The following is a 17,939-nucleotide window of genomic DNA, read 5'->3' as shown; positions in this document are numbered from 1 at the left end:
GTAGCACATGACAAACAGAAAACAACAGACAATAAAAAGAATACAGAGGGGCGCCTGGGTGGCTCAGTGGGTTAAGCGTCTGCCTTTGGCTCAGGTCATGATCTCAGGGTCCTGGGATCAAGTCCTGCATCAGGCTCTCTGCCCGGCAGGAGCCTACTTCCCCCTCTCTTCCTGCCTCTCTGCCTATTTGTGATCTCTCTCTCTCTGTCAAATAAATAAATAAAATCTTTACACAAAAACAAAAACAAAACAAAACAAAAAAAGAAAACAGAGATCCAACTACCAAGTTAGACCTTTGGTTCTCTCACACTTACCTACTGAAACAAAGTGCTTCCCTACTGTCCATCCTTCCACCCATTCTCCTTTACCCCAGCTTGCAGTCCATGATTCATTCAGTCATTTAATAATCTGATATACACAAACCACTTACTACATACCAGGCACTGGATTGAATACCAGTGATACAAAAATTAATAAAAATATTCCCTTTATTAAAGGAGCCTACAACCTAGCAGGCGAGACAAATATTTAAAGAAAAACGCTTTAAGTGCTGAAACAGAGGTCTGAACAAAGTGTTACTAGGGTTTAGTTGAAAAAGCATCTCACTCTGCAGGGATCAGGGCCAAAAAAAGATTTCACTGAGAAACTGACGCTCAGAGAATAAGACCTAAAAGACTGCGAAAAAGAAGAGAGGAGTAAGCGCCAAGGCATAGTGTAAGGAAGAATTTCAAGTATTACTGTGTGGTTTCAATCACACAGTAAACAAGAAGGAAAGAGAATGGTCAGGTTTTTAAGACCTTTAAATGCCACCCTCTTGGGCGAGGTTCTGAGGACGAAGAGGAATTCCAAAAGATTTTAAACCAGAAAATTGATCATGGCTTTGAAAAACACTGAAACGATGGCGTGGACACTGGACTATGAAGAGAAGCACGATGTCAGAGTCACTTTCTAACACGGAGCAGTGGCCCCAATCAGGTACTCGAAGACCATGACAAACCCTTCACCAACTGTCTGCACCCCTGACACTCACATACAGCAACCTACACTGCTTCCTCTCCTGGCCACATAACCCTTTCAAACTTCTTGAAACGGAGCCTCACAGCCACAGCCCAAGAGTCCGTTGAGGAATGTCAATGCACTGCTCCCATGATTCGCACGCTTGCGTCGCCTCTGGCTGTCACGTTCCTTTTCCCCGCCTACGTCGGGTCTGCACAAGCTGGTCTTTCCCAGCTTGTGAATTCTGGGAGGGCTTTGCGTCCTCGCGCGGCAACCCTCCACAGACGTCCAACAGCTAGCTCCCCGCTTCACCACGCCAGGCCCAGCAGGCCCAGCCTCGCCTCCCCCGGCGCACACGTACCCCCTCGGTCTTCATGTCCAGAATCTTTTCCACCTCAAACACATCTTCTCCGTCCTCCTCGCTGTCTCCAACTGCCTCGGCTCCTTTCGTGGCGGCATCCTTCTCTTCGCCCACTGCTCCAACACCTTCTCCTTCGACTTCAGGAGGTTCACCATTGCTGTCGGCACCTGCAACAGGAACTGCATTCACGCTCTCTCCCTCGGCAGCCGCCGCCGCCGCCACCGCCGCCACCACCACCTCCGCCATAATATGAGACCCGCAAACCGCCGAGGAAGAGCGGCTGCGACACACACCCCGACAGTTCCTCGCGCTCCGCACTTGGCCCTAATCCACTCTGGCAGCGTGACGCTGCGAAGGAAACTCTCCAATAGCGGGCTCACGACCCTGGAGCGACACACACTGAAACCAATCACTTCGAGGCTGGCGCGCTGGAGCCCCCACGGAGCCTACGGGAAGCGGGTGGGAGGGCCGAGGGGCGCCCCGGCGGAAGGGCGGGGCGGACGGGGCCGTAAGAGTGTGGCGGAGGATCGTTTCTCATGCTGGCGGTTGGAGGGATAGGGCTGCTTCTGAGCCCCTAGGGGGTTGGGGCGGGAACTGTCGGTGGGGAGGGGAGGGGCTTGTGTGGGCGCGGGGGAGCAGGGAGTGAAGTTGACGGGGTTCCTCGGAGAGGTTGGGCTTCAGCGCTGGGTGGTGAATCGGCAGCGGAGGCGGGCTCGGCGCTTCCCGAGTTGAGACGAGGCGGCGGGAGAACACCAGAGGCGCGGTAGTTCGACTGAAAGAGAAGCTCAAGCTCCTGAGGGGATGGAACGGTGCGCGAGGTCTCTTCCTTCTTCCAGTTGCGCCTCACGGCCAAGGCGGGGGCCTTTGTAGGAATGCAGCCCACCTCCCACCTCGGGCCAGAATGGAATGCCGGGCCGATCGTGCAAGTGTAATTTTGATTCGTTTAATGCGTGTGAACGACACAATCAAACATAACTCATAGTGCTATTATATCTTAGTATATCGTATTGTTTAAGGTTAGGGGGAAAAAATTTTAAGTAACAAGTCAAAACCAGTTATTTTCCAAATTCTTCGGATTTTTTTTTCCCCATTGAAAATGTCAGAGGTTGTGATAAAAGTATTTAGTCCACGATTGACAAAGCTAGTTATCCAAAGTTGCTAGGATAATCCACTTAATGGTATAATATTTTTCTCACTTTGAATCTTAAATAAAATCTTTATTGTAGGGAACTTTCAACTTTTTAAATTTCTTATAAAGTTTAAGTAATCTCTACACCCAACATGGGGCTCAAACTCACCCTGAAGATCAAGAGTCACAAGCCTTTCTGACTGAGCAAGCCAGGCGCCCCACGGCACTGTTTCTTTGAATGGTGGACTTAATTTATAAGATTAGCTCTTTTAAATTAACTCTGAGGTTAACTAAAGAATCATCTATGATCCACCAGATCCATTTGGGTGATGGAGGAAAGACAGGTTTCAAAGCATACAGCCAAGAAAGAATTTCTGAGACATCTTTGGTGCAAAAAGTCCGTTTTACTAAAGCACGGGGACAGGACCTGTGGGCAGAGAGCTGCGCTGGGTCATTATATACTTTCAAGTTGGAAGGTGCTTGGGGATAGCATAGATTTCTCACAAATTTGGAAGCAAGGTTTCCAGGACCCTGAGGGGGCTAGCTATTGTTGCAAAAAGGTAATTAATTACTCTCTGGTAAAACCCCAGCCATGAGACCCTTCAGATGTATTTTGCAGGAGTAGAGATGAAGTTTCCAAAGGAATTTTTGTATGTCAAAGTAGACTTACAGGATACTGGAGGGTCGGGCTAAGATTGCCTTTTGCCCTTAGCAAAGTATCAACATCAAGGCAGTTGAATCCCTAGATTCAGTTTCAGAGACTTGACAATGGACTGTAAGTAGTAGGAAATTTAATAATTTTTCTTCTACCTTTGTTTCCCACATCATGGGAGAGGCACATCAGATCTTGAGTGGGCTCATTGATTTATTATTTATTTAGCTTACTAAATGCATCCTATGTACCATCACCATACTAAGTATTAAAAACACAAAGAGCAATAGAGCATAGTATTAAAATTCAGTTGACTAAATTTGAAGATCTTATTGACTTTATTCAACAATTGGGGCAGCATCCCATCTAGCAAATAGGAACTCCAAAGAAATGCAGAAAAGGACAGGTTTTTTCATGACAGAAAGGGGGTAGGGCAAGGAATTTCATAAACAAAAAAGGATTATTTCAGGCAAATGCACTGTTCTTTGGGGAAGGCTGGAGTCTATTAAGAGGATCACCTCACTAGTACTAACAGGAAATTCCAGACTACTAGTTAAGATTATATTCCTAGAACAGCCTGAAACTGCAGTTAGGTTGGATATTAAGTCTTGCTTTGCAAATGTGGGTGTTGACATAGATAACTCCATTTTGGGCCTGTTGTCTCTTAACAGTCTCTGCCCTCCACAGACTCTTAGTCTATAAAGGAAGACACACAACAATTCTAATAATTAGATATCTTTTTAAAGTAAGTTTTTAAAAATACTATAATCAAATAACATTAGTTGATGGGGAAAGCTCTTTTTTTTTTTTTTTTTTTTCAGAAGAATTTCGCTTAACAAGCATAGAAGAAAACATAGAGAATCACAATATTTCATGAAAATAATTCAGGCAGCAAAACCATTAGATAAAAGATTGATGAGGAACTGGCTGCCAAAGTATCTCTTCAGACTGTTGGCTGGTTGTAGGAGAAACAAAACTTCACATTGGAAAACCCAGTGATCAATGTTAGCATTACTAAATGTAGAACAACCAAATTGTATGCCTCCTATTGATAGAAATATTGATCGTTAACCTATTCAGGGCCTTAGATAGAATTTCCAGTTTACAAGAAATACGGGGAAAGAAAAAAATGGAAACAGTTGGACAAATCCAGAATGTAGGACATTGTTTCTTTACTAAGTCAATAGCAAAAGAAGAGGGAAGAGAAGACTGTTCTAAATTTATAAAAACTTGGCAAAATATTTTAAATGATGGGCTGTATGCTCATTATACTATTTTCTCTACTTTTACGTATTTTTGAAATAAAGTATTTAAGTATATATATGTTCACTATAAAAATTTTTCACTAATTCAAATATATAAGATAGAAATAAAGTTCCTATTCCTCAAAGGTAACGTTTAGAATATGACATGACAGACTTTTATCTCATACAAGTATAAATACCCATTTATATAATTTGTAAATGAGCTCTATTCCACATTGTTCTGCAACTGTAATATACACACACACACACACACACACATATATATGCATATATAACACATGCATGTGCGTGTGTCCATATTTTTGTAAGATGAATTACTAGAAGTGGAATTCCTACTAGTGAAATTCATACTTCAAGGAGGATAGTGATTTAAATTTGGATAAATGCTGCAAAACTTTGTTTTACTAGTATATAGTTCCAGTAACAACATAAGGAAGTCTGTTTACCTTCACACACTCTGCTACTAGGTATTATCAATTGCTGATCCCTTACTCTGATAAAACAAGAAAAGAGTTATCTTCTGTGATTATGTCAAACAAGCAGACAAGTTCAAGGGCAAGACATGATTGATTTAGCCAGTAAAAACATAACAAGCTATTTTAGATTTAGATGGATTATTATTTATATAAACACCAAGAAGAAGAATAGTCAAAGATGCCATCTCCTCTTGGAGAGGAGCTAGATAATTGCAATGTGAGTTGTGGGACACATCACTGTTGAGGAGCCAATTCTAGATGCAGCTAGGAAGATTTTTAGTCTGCAGCTATATTTGGAGTTTATATTGCCTCAGAACTGGGAGGTGATGAGAAATAGAAATAGTCTTGTGTCTGCCTCTCAGTGGGATAGGCAGATGGGAAAAGGCCTCATGGAAGTTACTCACAAGCTTCCCATCCTTTGAGTATCACAAGATGTTCTGCCAAGACTCAATTATAGCTGTAGTTCAAGTCCAGGGAATTAGGAGGGGTCACACATCAGGATAATGGAAGTTACTCAAGATGAAGGCAGGATGGGCAGTAAAAAGGGAAATCCTGAGCCATATGTGGAGGAGGGTGGGTACTGGGCATTTGGCAAATCACAGTAATAAGGACAGGCTTAAAAAAAAAAAAATAAGGACAGGCTAGAGGATAGCTAAAAGACTGTATCTCAAAGAAATCTGTTGTGATGAGCATTGTGTTGACTAATTGAATTTAAATTTTTTTAAAAAAAGTGAAAACAAAAACAAAGAAACCAAGGTTTTTACATAAAGGTAGAGAGGTAATGGTCTGGAAGTGGTAATGTGGAGGAAGGTAGACAGCGACCTTACAGCTTTCATAAAAAATAACTCAAAATGGATCACAGACCAAAATGTAAAGTGCAAAATTTATAAAACTTCTGTAAGATAACATAGGAAGAAACCTAGATGACTTAAGGATTTTAGAGGCAACACCAAAAGCAAGGTCCATGAAAGACTTGCTTGGGATACCTAGTTTCTCTAAGTGACAAAAAATGTATCAGGGGATCTATAGACTAGGAACCACACCAGGGAGCATGCATAAATGAGGCAAAGGTCTGGATACTCAGGGCCCTGGAAACAGGCTTGCATGCCATGAACACTGACATCTTCCAAAGATCTTTTTTCTCCCCAGCTTTCTAAGTCCAGCTGGGCCAGTTCTCCACTAGAGTCCTTAAAGGGGAGAAGGAAATGAGGCTGTAGGACAAGCCAGATGTGTCTCTTATTACCTCAAAACATTTAAACCCAAATCTGTAATATGCAATATTTTGTTAAGTGAGTAACACTTAAAATTGAATGAAATCATAATTAAACTTCATTATGGGTATCTATTGATATCTTACTATTTTATACGTGGAAGCATGAAAAGTGTTTAAAATACAACTTCAGTTGATTCAGCTTGACTGTAATTAAGAACTCTGTGAAGAGGAGGTGTGGTGTTTATGTTTGGATCCCCAGTAGCTGTTTAGTGGCAGAGTCCCAATCTTGACCCAATTCAAGCCGTTGGCAGATAGATGGATATTGTCCTTCAGTTCTTCTTACCCATTCACTTGCTTTCTTTATTTCTTCAAAAGCCCAGGGAATATTTCTAGATTAGAAATAAATGGTTCCATCAACTTCAGAACACAATTATATATGAAATATAATATGATACCAAATCCAGCATATAATATCAGACAAGATAATTCTGTCAAAAATTGAGCTATGTAAGGGTACGTGGGTGGCTCAACCATTAAGCTTCTGCCTTTGGCTCAGGTCATGATCCCGGGGTCCTGGAATCAACCCCCACATCAGGGTCCCTGCTCCGCGGGAAGCCTGTTCTCCCTTTCCCACTCCCTCCTGCTTGTGTTCCCTCTCTCACTGTCTCTCTGTCAAATAAATAAATAGAATCTTTTTTAAAAATTGAGCTATGTAATAAAAGCAATTATCTCTGACATTTTATGCAAGTTCTATCAGACTGAATCAACACATTTTAAAATATATTATTATACCCACCAAGTTCCAGCTTCCAAATGCTTCACAGACTTCCTTGCTGCCTCCAGGACAACTCAAGCTTTCTCTAGCCTTTATATATTGTGTGTGGTTTTTTGTTTTTGTTTTTTTTTTTTGGTCATCCCCTTTCCTTCCATTCTTCTTGATCTAAATCCATCCATTCTTCAAGCAGAAACTCAATACTATTTTACAAACCAGGTTTCTATTTTTCTTTCCTTTTTACTGTACCAAGAATTCTTAATTTGATTAGTTAACAAAATACTTAACACTCACCCATGAAACTGCCATGTATTCTGTCACACAAATCAGGAACAACAGTACTAAACTGTGCATAACAAAAAACTTGAAGTTTGTGTACATAAAATGACATCAAGCATTCAAGACTGTCAATATTCAAAAGTCTATTCAAGATTCAGAAAAATTCCAAGATTTTTCATTAATATTAGTTAACTACATTCATTCCTCATTTATCTTTCACCTGCTAGAATTTATTAGCAAGCAAGTGGGAACATATACTAAAGTTTAAAAAAAAAAATTCTATGGGAGGGGACTAAAAATTTGGAAAATTCTCTCCATCTTCCTGATTTTTTTCCCTGTAAACTGGGAAAGAGCCATCAGTATAGTGTGGTAGCTAAGAGCTAGGTTCAAATCCTGACTCTGAAATTACACAATGTTGGCTGTGTGATATGGTGCATCTTTCATGCAACACTGGAAGTCTCCATTTCCTCAATTATGATAATATGAGATCCTTAGGGTTTGTTGTCGGGATTAGCAAAACAGATAGATTTCATAGGCTTAACAGTCCCTCTCACAGAGTAGGTAATCAATAAATGTTAGCTGAATATTATGATGACACAAACATACTAAACAGGGAGCACGTCCAAAGTGGTTAAAAGACCTGTTTCCCGGTAATCATTAGTCCCACTTGTAGTTATGAACTACTACAAGCAACAAAACTAGTTTTAAATATTTTCACTAATTCCATTGGTTTTCCTCTAGCTGACCTCTAAACTTTGACTGACCATCTCACTAGTGTGAAGGTTTTGTTCATAAACCTTGATGCAATATGCTACTGTAGTTATGTTATGTGCATCACGAAGCAGAAAAAGACAAAGAAAAGTTATAAATTATATATGCAATAAGCAGGAAATAAAAATTACTTCAAAGTTTGACTTTAATAAGTCAACTTTATTACTTACAAACCTTTTTGCTCTCACAATAATTCATATAGTAAGAACAAAGTGATGGAATATACTTCATTATTTTTGAAAATCTTGGTAAAATACTTTGTGATATTGCAATTAAAAGTAGGTTCAAGTTATTAATACTTGTTTTAATGGCTATCATAGTTGTGATGCCAGACAGGCCAAGAAGGAAGGCTTTATGCCTCTCACCAAGATGTTTTTGGCTCTTTGAGAGAAAGAATTTAAGAGCAAGCCATGTAGAGAAAGGGACAAAGATTTCTTATGTATACAAGTAAGAAAGGAGCTACTACACATATAAAGTAGTGGCCTCTCTTCCAGGGGAGGAAGAGGAGCCCTCCTACCACCTTGTCTCTAACAAATGGTTTCATAAGGGTTTTTTGTTGTTGTTGTTGTTGTTTTAATAGGTAACCATATAGGGTGGGGGCTTACCTTTTAACTTTGGGTTTAACAGTTACATTGGGCATTTAGTTTTTCCACTGTCCTATAGAGTTGTGGAATTACCCACAGGAGCAATTTTAGGAATGTCCAGTCTTTATGACTTTTACTGATGGAGGGAGTGGGGCCTTATGGTCTTCCATAAACTGAATCTTTTCACATGTTGTCTTTTAGGTTAAGGGTGAGCCTAAAAACCAAAATGGCTTTACTTTGGTCAGCTTGTCTCCTAAGCTTCTCGAGTTCTCTCTGTCTCAGTTGAAAAAGATCTAAATAGAAGAAATGCCTCTTTGGTTGTGTCTGCTAAATCAAATATTAACTTGTCAGTCCTGTCTACTAGTTCTTTGAAGTATTTTTCTTGATATTCACTTAATAAATTCCTATCTTTCTCAAAGAACTCTTTTGGCAAGCTCATGAGAAGGGACTGCTTTTCTTAAAAATGTAAGTACAGCTCTTTCCCATCTTGCAAGATGGCGGGCGAAAAAGCTGAGAAGCCGGATACTAAGGAGAAGAAACCTGAAGCCAAGAAGGCTGATGGTGGTGGCAAGGCTAAGAAGGGTAACCAGAAGGCTAAAACCCCGAAGAAGGGGAAGCCCCACTGCAGCCGAAACCCTGTCCTAGTCAGAGGAATTGGCAGGTACTCCCGATTGGCTATGTATTCCAGAAAGGCCATGTACAAGAAGAAGTATTCGGCAGCTAAATCCAGGGTTGAAAAGAAAAAGGAGAAGGTTCTTGCTACCGTCACAAAACCAGTTGGTGGTGACAAGAACGGTGGTACCCGAGTGGTTAAACTGCGCAAAATGCCTAGGTATTACCCTACTGAAGACGTGCCTGGAAAGCTGTTGAGCCACGGCAAAAAACCTTTCAGTCAGCATGTGAGAAAATTGCAAGCTAGCATCACCCCTGGGACCATTTGATCATCCTCACTGGGCGCCACAGAGGCAAGAGGGTAGTTTTCCTGAAGCAGCTGAGCAGTGGCTTGCTACTTGTGACTGGACCTCTGTCCCTCAATCGAGTTCCTCTGTGTAGAACACACCAGAAATTCGTCATTGCCACTTCTACCAAAATTGATATCAGCAGCGTGAAAATCCCCAAACATCTCACTGATGCTTATTTTCAAGAAGAAGAAGTTGCGTAAGCCCAGACACCAGGAGGGTGAGATCTTCGACACCGAGAAAGAGAAATATGAGATTACAGAGCAGCGCAAGGTTGATCAGAAAGCTGTGGTCTCACAAATTCTGCCAAAAATCAAGGCTGTTCCTCAGCTTCAGGGCTACCTCCACTCTGTGTTTTCTCTCACAAATGGAGTTTACCCTTACAAATTGGTGTTGTAAATTTCTTACAAAGAACCTAATTAAATAACTGATCCAAAAAAAAAAATGTAAGTACAAATTACCTACAGTAAAATGCTTGATTTATTATTTTCTGAGTTCCAATTTTGTATTTGATGCTATTGGGAATTGAGAACTTAATCAGTCTTTGTGAGAGGGTAAAAATAGGTTTGCTTATTTATTTTAATTTCACCTGTAAATATATATCTCTAAGGGACAAGAAGAACTTTTTCTTAAACATGACATTAAAATAGCTATAAGAGATTCTTTAATATCACAAAATATCCAGGTAATGTTTAAATCTCCCTAATTCTCTCTCTCATTCTCTTTAATAAAAAAGGTTTTGTTCAAGTCAGGATCCAGTGTAGACCTAACATTGCCTTTGGGCCATGTGTCTTTTAATTCATAGTTTCCACCCATCCCCTCGTTTTCCTTTTGCCATTTATTTCCTCACATTCCAGACACTGCTGTTGGTAGTCCATCGCATAATTTAACAATTTCAATCTCTTCTCTCTGGCATCTGGTCTTTATTATGCAAAAAATTTATGTAGTTTTAAAGTTAAAAAAGTAAAACAAAGTATATTAGGAGAAACCTTGTCTCCTCTTCCTCCCCTATAAATAATATTTTAATTAGTTTTGCTAGTTTTTCCACTTATCTTGCCTTTTTGAAAAAATCACAAGCTAATTATATAGGTATGTATGTATACGTTCATATATGTATGTTTTGTTTATATGCACGAACATAAGGGGTGAAAATTTGCATGAGGTATGGATGGAGTTTTTGTAAGTAAGAAGGGTATTCACATAGGCCTCGAGGCCTCTTGTGTGCCAGAGGTCAGCCCAAGGACTAGGAGCCAGGGTGCCAGAACTGCCTCTCTCTACACTGTCACATTATGACATCAAACTTCAAGTGGTCACAGAACTCTAAATTTGAACCTGGTCTTCAAGAAGTTGTATTTGTCCAGGCAGGACTTTAAATTTGTTTTATTTAAGTTTGTTAGTTTGATTTATAACTTTTAAATGCTTAGACATATAGTATGTGTGTTTCCATCTATATTCTTGTGCCAGACCCTGCAATTTTTTGGGAACAGACCTAGTCCTAACAATCACATTGTGGATTTTCCAAAAGCACACAGAATCAATATGCCATAGTGAAAAGAATACTAAACCGGGAGCCAAATATATGAGTTCTGGTGTAAGCTACACTTAAACACTCTGAGCCCTGGTTTTTCACTGAACCAAGAGGCATAAATATTGTGTCTGCCCTGCCTGTGACATAAGAACATAGGCAAGATATTCCCTGTGAATAAATTCTCTTTGTTCTTACAATTCCATGTTGCTTCTTACAAATTTTAATTAAGAAATGGTCAGAAATGTAAGTGAGTTGCTTAATACTATAATTAAAGCTATACCTGGAAATGGAAGCATCATCCAATTTCATTAGTGATTTGAAGACTATGCCCTTTTGTTCCAACTTGGTGCGAAGAAATTGTAGTACCAGAAATGTGGCAATCAGCTCCAGGAGACGCTCTCTTCCTTTTATTCCTAAAAGTGGAAAACCCTTTTATATTTGTTGGAAACTCTGCATCTCAAACTGTGCCCATTTATACAAATTCTATTAAAGAATTTCCATACTATTAAACCATAATACATTAGCAGATCATAAAACTCCATAATTCTTTTCAAGATCCTTACCTACCTTGTTATTTAAATAAAATATGAGGACAAATGGAACAAGTGCCATAGCACCCTGATGACTGTTAGGAAGGAATACATCCATCGCTTCATTTCTTTGCCCTCTTTAATAAACAGAGATGCATGAAGTTCGTGAAAGAAATTCAGTTTCTAGTCTCCTGCTACAAATAGCTTTGAGGAGTAAACCTAAATGTACAACAGATAAACAACTCATACAGCTGGGTAGGTCAGCATAGCAAATTATTTCTAGTGATTTGTGCCATCGGAATAAATTCTTAGGCCCAAGATGGAGCTGCTACTACCCAGGGTGCCATGTCAGCAAACCAAAATCTAGATAACTTTTATGTCCCTATAAATACTTTACCTGATCAGAAACACAATGTATCTAGTCAGCCAATCCTCCAAAACCAAGCCAACTCTGGGTGCTATACTCACTTCCCTGTTCCTTGACCTTTCTAAATACGGTTAGATACACAACCCCAAGTAATGAACAGAAACCAAGTACTTCTTCCTTGATTCCTGCTTGCCTCTTTATATAAGAGCTTGCAGCCCTGTCCCCTTAACTTTGCAGTTCTCTGGACTCTTTAGGATCAATTAAATTGTCTTATTATTTTTAACAGTACCTACAGGTAACTGGTGTTATACACCCAAACCAAGATATTTTACTATATTATAAAATACCGAAATTGAAAATGAGTGTTTACATATATATTGAGCCAGAAATTAACACATTTTAATTTTCTTAAATGCAAGTATGTATTTGAAATCGCATCATATAAAAATTAGATTTAAAGTATTGTTATTTTTCCAATCTAACACTTCATGAAACAAAACTTTCAACATCCATTTTTTTTTTTAAAGATTTTATTTATTTGGCGCAGAGAGAGAGAGCAAGGGTGAGCACAAGCAGGGAGAGCACCAGGCAGAGAGAGAGAGAGAAAAGCAAGCTTCCCACTGAGCAGAGCCCAGTGCTATCTGGGGCTCTATCCCAGGAACCTGATCTGAGCCGAAAGCAGCGACTTAACTGACTGAGCCACCCAGGTGCCCCTTTTAACATCTATCTTAAGTGGGTTAAGCCACCCAGAACATGCCACTTTCATTTTGAAAAGAAGGCAATCAGGACCCAGAGGACTCAGGAAAAGCATTTTACCTTCCCCTTAACTGTTTAAAAGAAATTAGAAAGGTGGCTTCTATCAGGAAGAGAGCTATTACCAGAGATAACTTTTTTTTTTAAAGATTATTTATTTATTTATTTGACAGAGAGACATCACAAGTAGGCAGAGAGGCAGGCAGAGAGAGAGAGGAGGAAGCAGGCTCCCTGCTGAGCAGAGAGCCTAATGCGGGACTCGATCCCAGGACTCTGAGATCATGACCTGAGCCGAAGGCAGCGGATTAACCCACTGAGCCACCCAGGCGCCCCTACCAGAGATAACTTTTTCACCTGAGAAATATATATGCATTGGAAGACAACATCCATTTACCAAGCATTTCCTCCACTCACCTTCCTGTGAATCGCCCCTGCGCCTCCTCCACTTGAAGCCACAGACCTCTCTCCCTTTCCTTAGCTCAGTTGCCCAGCTGCCTTTTGAGTCCCATCCTTGGGGGGGCTCCCTACTGTACAGATATATATGTGTGTACATAATTAAAATGGTTTATTTTTCTATTGTTAATCTGTCTTTAATTATAGGGTGTCTCAGCCAAGAAACTAGAAGGGGGGGAGAAAAATTATTTTCCTCCCTTGCAATTTTCATCATCATTGAGCTACAGTGAGTTGTCTGGTAGTTTCCGAGGTAAATTATTTTTATTTCCATCTTAGATGTTTGATACGTAGCACAGTTAGTATCACTACAACATAACCATTTAATGGTTTTTTAAAATTATGAAATATTATTAAGCACACAGAAAAGAGAAATATATGATAGCTGGTCACCTTTTAATATTTCCCCTCATCTGCTTCAAATCTTTATTGATTGATTGATGGATGGATGGATGGAAATTCCTCTCTTCTTTAGAAGAAACAATATGGGGCACCTGGGTGGCTCAGTGGGTTAAAATCTCTGCCTTTGGCTCAGGTCATGATCCCAGGGTCCTGGGATCGAGCCCCACATCGGGCTCTCTGCTCAGCAGGGACCCTGCTTCCCCCTCTCTCTCTGCCTGCTTCTCTGCCTACTTGTGATATCTGTCAAATAAATAAATAAAATCTTTGAAAAAAAAATAGAAGAAACAATAGATTGTAAAGTTGAAGCCATCTTGTATATGTCCTCTGATTCCCACCCCATCTCCCCAGCTTTTCAAAGGTAAACACCATCTGGATTTTGCAATTTACATTCCCATGATGTACTTTGCTTTTGTTGTTTTTGTTTTGCAAGACATGTCCTACTCTTTTCCAAAGTTAGTCTCTACATGTCATGTGTTCTCCCTTGCTTAATCAATTAAATGTATTTTTCCTCTTTTGTATATACCTTACATATACATATTTTGTCCCTTTATCTACCTTTTAAAAAAAAGTTTTAAATTCCAATTAGTTAATATACAATGTTGTATTAGTTTCAGGTGTACAATATTGTGATTCAACACTTCCATGTAACACCTGGTTCTCCTCACAAGTACACTCCTTAATCCCCATCATCTATTTCCCCTATCCCCCCACACACTTCCCCTCTGGTAACCAAGTTTGTTCTCCATAATTAAGAGTCTGTTTCTAGGTTTATCTATTTTTTTCCCTTTGCCTGTTTGTTTTGTTTCTTAAATTCCACAAATGAGTGAAATCATATGGTATTTGTCTTTCTCTGACTTATTTCACTTAGCATTAATTGTTCCAGCTCCATGGCAAGATTTCATTCTTTTTTAATGGCTGAATAATATTCCATTGTGTTTATATATATCACATTTTCTTTATCTATTCGTGTATGTTGCTTTTGAAAGTGATCTTCCGTAGGCTCGTTAAACAACATTTAGTGCTTATAATTTTCAATTCAACTCATATTTCAAGAAATACTTAATAAACTTGTGTTAAATTTCCTTTATTTACTTTTTAAGGATTTCTCTCAGATAATTTCTCTAAGTATTTGAAATAAATACTAAGGCTATTTCAAGCTGAGTCCTCTCCTCAATTGATGCTTTCTCTTTAAAAACAAAGTAATTTAGAGAACATAAAATATTTGTAAAGGCTCAAATACACCTCTTTTTCTGGGAGACAATGGTTTTGGGAAAGAAAAAACCACCAAAACCTTGCCTTGTAATAATACACAATTTTGTTTTATAAATACAAAAGGACCTGTGCATAATATGTATATATCTGCACATAAAGCATTAATTTTAGATCATTGAGATAGCCATAACTACTTTAAAAATGACATCATTTAGGGGTACCTGAGTGGCTCAGTCAGTTAACCATCCAACTCTTTTTTTTTTTTTTTTAATTTACTTGACAGAGATCACAGGTAGACAGAGAGGCAGGCAAAGAGAGAGGAAGGAAAGCAGGCTCCCTGCTGAGCGGGGCTCGATCCCAGAACCCTGGGATCACGACCCAAGCCAAAAGCAGAGGCTTTAACCCACTGAGCCACCCAGGCGCCCCTCTTTTTTTTTTTTTAAGATTTTATTTATTTATTTGACAGAGAGAGATCACAAGCAGATGGAGAGGCAGGCAGGGGTGGAGAGATGCAGGCTCCCCGCTGAGCAGAGAGCCCTATGCGGGACTCAATCCCAGGACCCTGAGATCATGCCCTGAGCGGAGGGCAGCAGCTTAACCCATTGTGCCACGCAGGTGCCCCAACCATCCAACTCTTGATTTTGGTTCAGGTCATGATCTCAGGGTCATGAGATCAAATCCTGCACTGGGCTCTACACTGGGTGTGGAGCCTGCTTAAGACTCTCCATCTTTCTCTGTCCCTCCTACCACACCCCCACACCACTGTGTGCTTTCTCTCTCAAAGGAAAAAAAAAATGACATAATTTTCTTAATACAGGAAAAGAGAATTAAATACAATTTTAAAATGAAACAACAAAACCAATCCCCTATCTCACAAAGAAAATCAAAAGAGACAAAAGAAAATATGGGGGACTATTTAATTTATTGGTTTCTTCTTCTTCTTCTTCTTTTAGTATTGGATATAAAATCTTAGAGTAACTTTTAAATAATTAGCAACACAAAGTTTTGTTTAAAACATCATAAATAATAGAATTATAAAATGCGTAAATAGTGTATTAGAGTCACTTAAGAAGTGAATTGACTGGGTTGTGGACATGGGAAGGGTATGTGCTATGGGGAGGGTATGTGCTATGGTGAGTGCTTTGAAGTGTGTAAACCTGGCAATTCACAGACCTGTACCCCTTGGGCTAATAATACATTATATGTTAATAAAAATTTTTTTAAAAACTAAAAAAGAAGTAAATTGAGAAGTGGAAGGAAAGATAAAAGGGAAATCAAGAAAACAATAAAAGAGAAAATTGGGTAGAGAGATATAAAAATAAATCAGGGGGAGAAATCAGACATCTTGCAACTACAAGTAGAGGAAAATGGCAGAAAACACACATACAGAAAAGTAACATGGATAATATGGAGATATACAGAGTAGTACAGAAAAAATCCATGGGAAAGGCACATCCATAAAAAAAGCTCACCTGTTGGCACCTCTGATACCGTACTCCCTAGCTTTCCTCTTATTTCTCTGGCCATTCCTCCTTAAGTCTTTGCTGCCTCCTGCTCTGTCTAACCACTAAATAATGGCATGCTCAAGGATGGCCCTAAGCCCTCTTCTCTGTTCTGGCTACATTTTTTACTTAGGAGATATCATACATGCCTATGGTCCATGGCATTAAATAATGACAGTTCTCCCAAAGTCTTTCAATTCTGACCTCTTTCTGAGCTCTAGCCTCATAGAACCAACTAGGTATTTCTTTCCAATATCTGCTAGGAACCTCAAACTTTAAAGTCCAAAGCACAATACAATTAGTATGTTTATAGGCTCAGTGTACCATTGTTTTCCCTTCTCACGCTCAATGCTGAAAATTCCCCTTCTCCTTCGACTGCCCACATCTAATTCATCACCAAAGCCTGATGTTTCTTAAGAATGAATCTCAAGGAGTGCCTGGGTGGCTCAGTGGATTAAAGCCTCTGCCTTCAGCTTGGGTCATGATCCCAGGGTCCTGGGATCGAGCCCCACATCGGGCTCTCTGCTCAGCGGGGACCCTGCTTCCCCCTCTCTCTCTGCCTGCCTCTCTGCCGACTTGTGATCTCTCTCTGTCAAATAAACAAATATTTTTTTAAAAAAGAATGAATCTCAAATCTTTCCAAGCATATAGTTAAATTTTTTAAAAAATTAAATTTTGAGTAGATGCAACAGGCAACAATGTATCTGTAAGATCTAAATAATATAACAAACACCCAAGTATGAACAACCCACTATGTATTATTTTTGTTTTAAAAACCTATAGTAAAATACACATAAAATTTATCATTTTAACCATTTTAAAGTATACAGTTTAGTTCTATTAAATACATTTACATTGTTGTGCTACTGTCACCACCATCTATCTCTGGAACACTTTTCATTTTGTTAAACAGAAACTTTGTCCCCATTAAATACCAACTCCTACATTCCCTACTCCTCTCAGACCCAGTTAACAACTATTCTACTTTCTGTCTCGATGAAATTGTCTGTTCTTGGTATCTCATAAAAGTGAAATCAAACAGTATTTGTCTTTTTGTGACTGACTAGTTTCACTTAGCATCATGTTTTTGAGGCTCACCCATGTTGTGGTATGAATCACACTGAATGAATACTTCCTTAAGACTGAATAATACCAATTGTACGTATATATCACATTTTTAAGATATATTTAATTTATTTATTTACTTGAGAGAGATAGAAGTGCACAAGAGAATTCTTCGTATAATATTTGCAACTTTTCTGCAAGTTTAAAATTACTTCAAAATAAAAAGTAAAAAACAAACAAAATCTTTCTCATCCTAAAATCATAAAGATTTTTTTCCAGTATTTTCTTCCAAAAGCATTATTGTTTGTCTTTCGCACTTAAGTCTTCAACTTTTGAAGTATGGTATGAGGTAAAGGTTCAAACTGTACTTTTTTCCTTATTGTCTGATTGTCCTATCATCTTTTCACCATTTAAAAAAAATTAGAACCATCCAAATGGGTATGAAGTAGTACTTCACTATAGTTTTTATTTTCATTTCCTTGATGACTAATGAGCCTGAGAGAAATATTTATTCAAATCCTTTGACCATTTTTAATTGCATTATTTGTCTTTTTATTACTGAATTATAACGGTTCTTTATATATTCTAGATACCAGTCTCTTATCAGATACATGATTTGCAAATATTTTCTCCCATTTTTTGTGCTTTTCATTTTTCAATTGCACACAAAATT

The 17,939-nt window shown here is 39.0% G+C and overlaps 2 protein-coding genes and 1 pseudogene across 4 annotated transcripts in view; 1 reads left to right on the top strand and 2 right to left on the bottom strand.

Annotated features, from left to right (window-relative positions):
* Positions 1–1,799, bottom strand: part of MPHOSPH8 (M-phase phosphoprotein 8) — a 57,879-nt gene extending 56,080 nt beyond the window's left edge. The window contains exon 1 of the mRNA XM_059377709.1: positions 1,358–1,799. Within this exon, the coding sequence (XP_059233692.1) occupies positions 1,358–1,603 (246 nt within the window). The 5' untranslated portion in view covers positions 1,604–1,799. The remainder of the gene's footprint in view (positions 1–1,357) is intronic.
* A 1,461-nt stretch (positions 1,800–3,260) lies between these two features.
* PARP4 (poly(ADP-ribose) polymerase family member 4) overlaps positions 3,261–17,939 on the bottom strand; it is a 145,525-nt gene continuing 130,846 nt past the window's right edge. For all 3 annotated transcript variants that reach the window (XM_059377996.1, XM_059377997.1, XM_059377998.1), the window contains 2 exons: positions 11,266–11,398; positions 3,261–6,481 (listed from right to left, as the gene is read on the bottom strand). In XM_059377996.1, coding sequence (XP_059233979.1) covers positions 6,334–6,481; positions 11,266–11,398 — 281 coding nt within the window. In that variant the 3' untranslated portion in view covers positions 3,261–6,333. The remainder of the gene's footprint in view (positions 6,482–11,265; positions 11,399–17,939) is intronic.
* LOC132002488 (large ribosomal subunit protein eL6-like) lies at positions 8,952–9,886 on the top strand (annotated as a pseudogene).

This window comes from Mustela nigripes, chromosome 15 (assembly GCF_022355385.1).
Source record: "Mustela nigripes isolate SB6536 chromosome 15, MUSNIG.SB6536, whole genome shotgun sequence".
Lineage (NCBI taxonomy): Eukaryota > Metazoa > Chordata > Mammalia > Carnivora > Mustelidae > Mustela > Mustela nigripes.
Note: the sequence above shows the minus strand (reverse complement) of the source record. Positions and strands in the feature narration are given on the sequence as shown.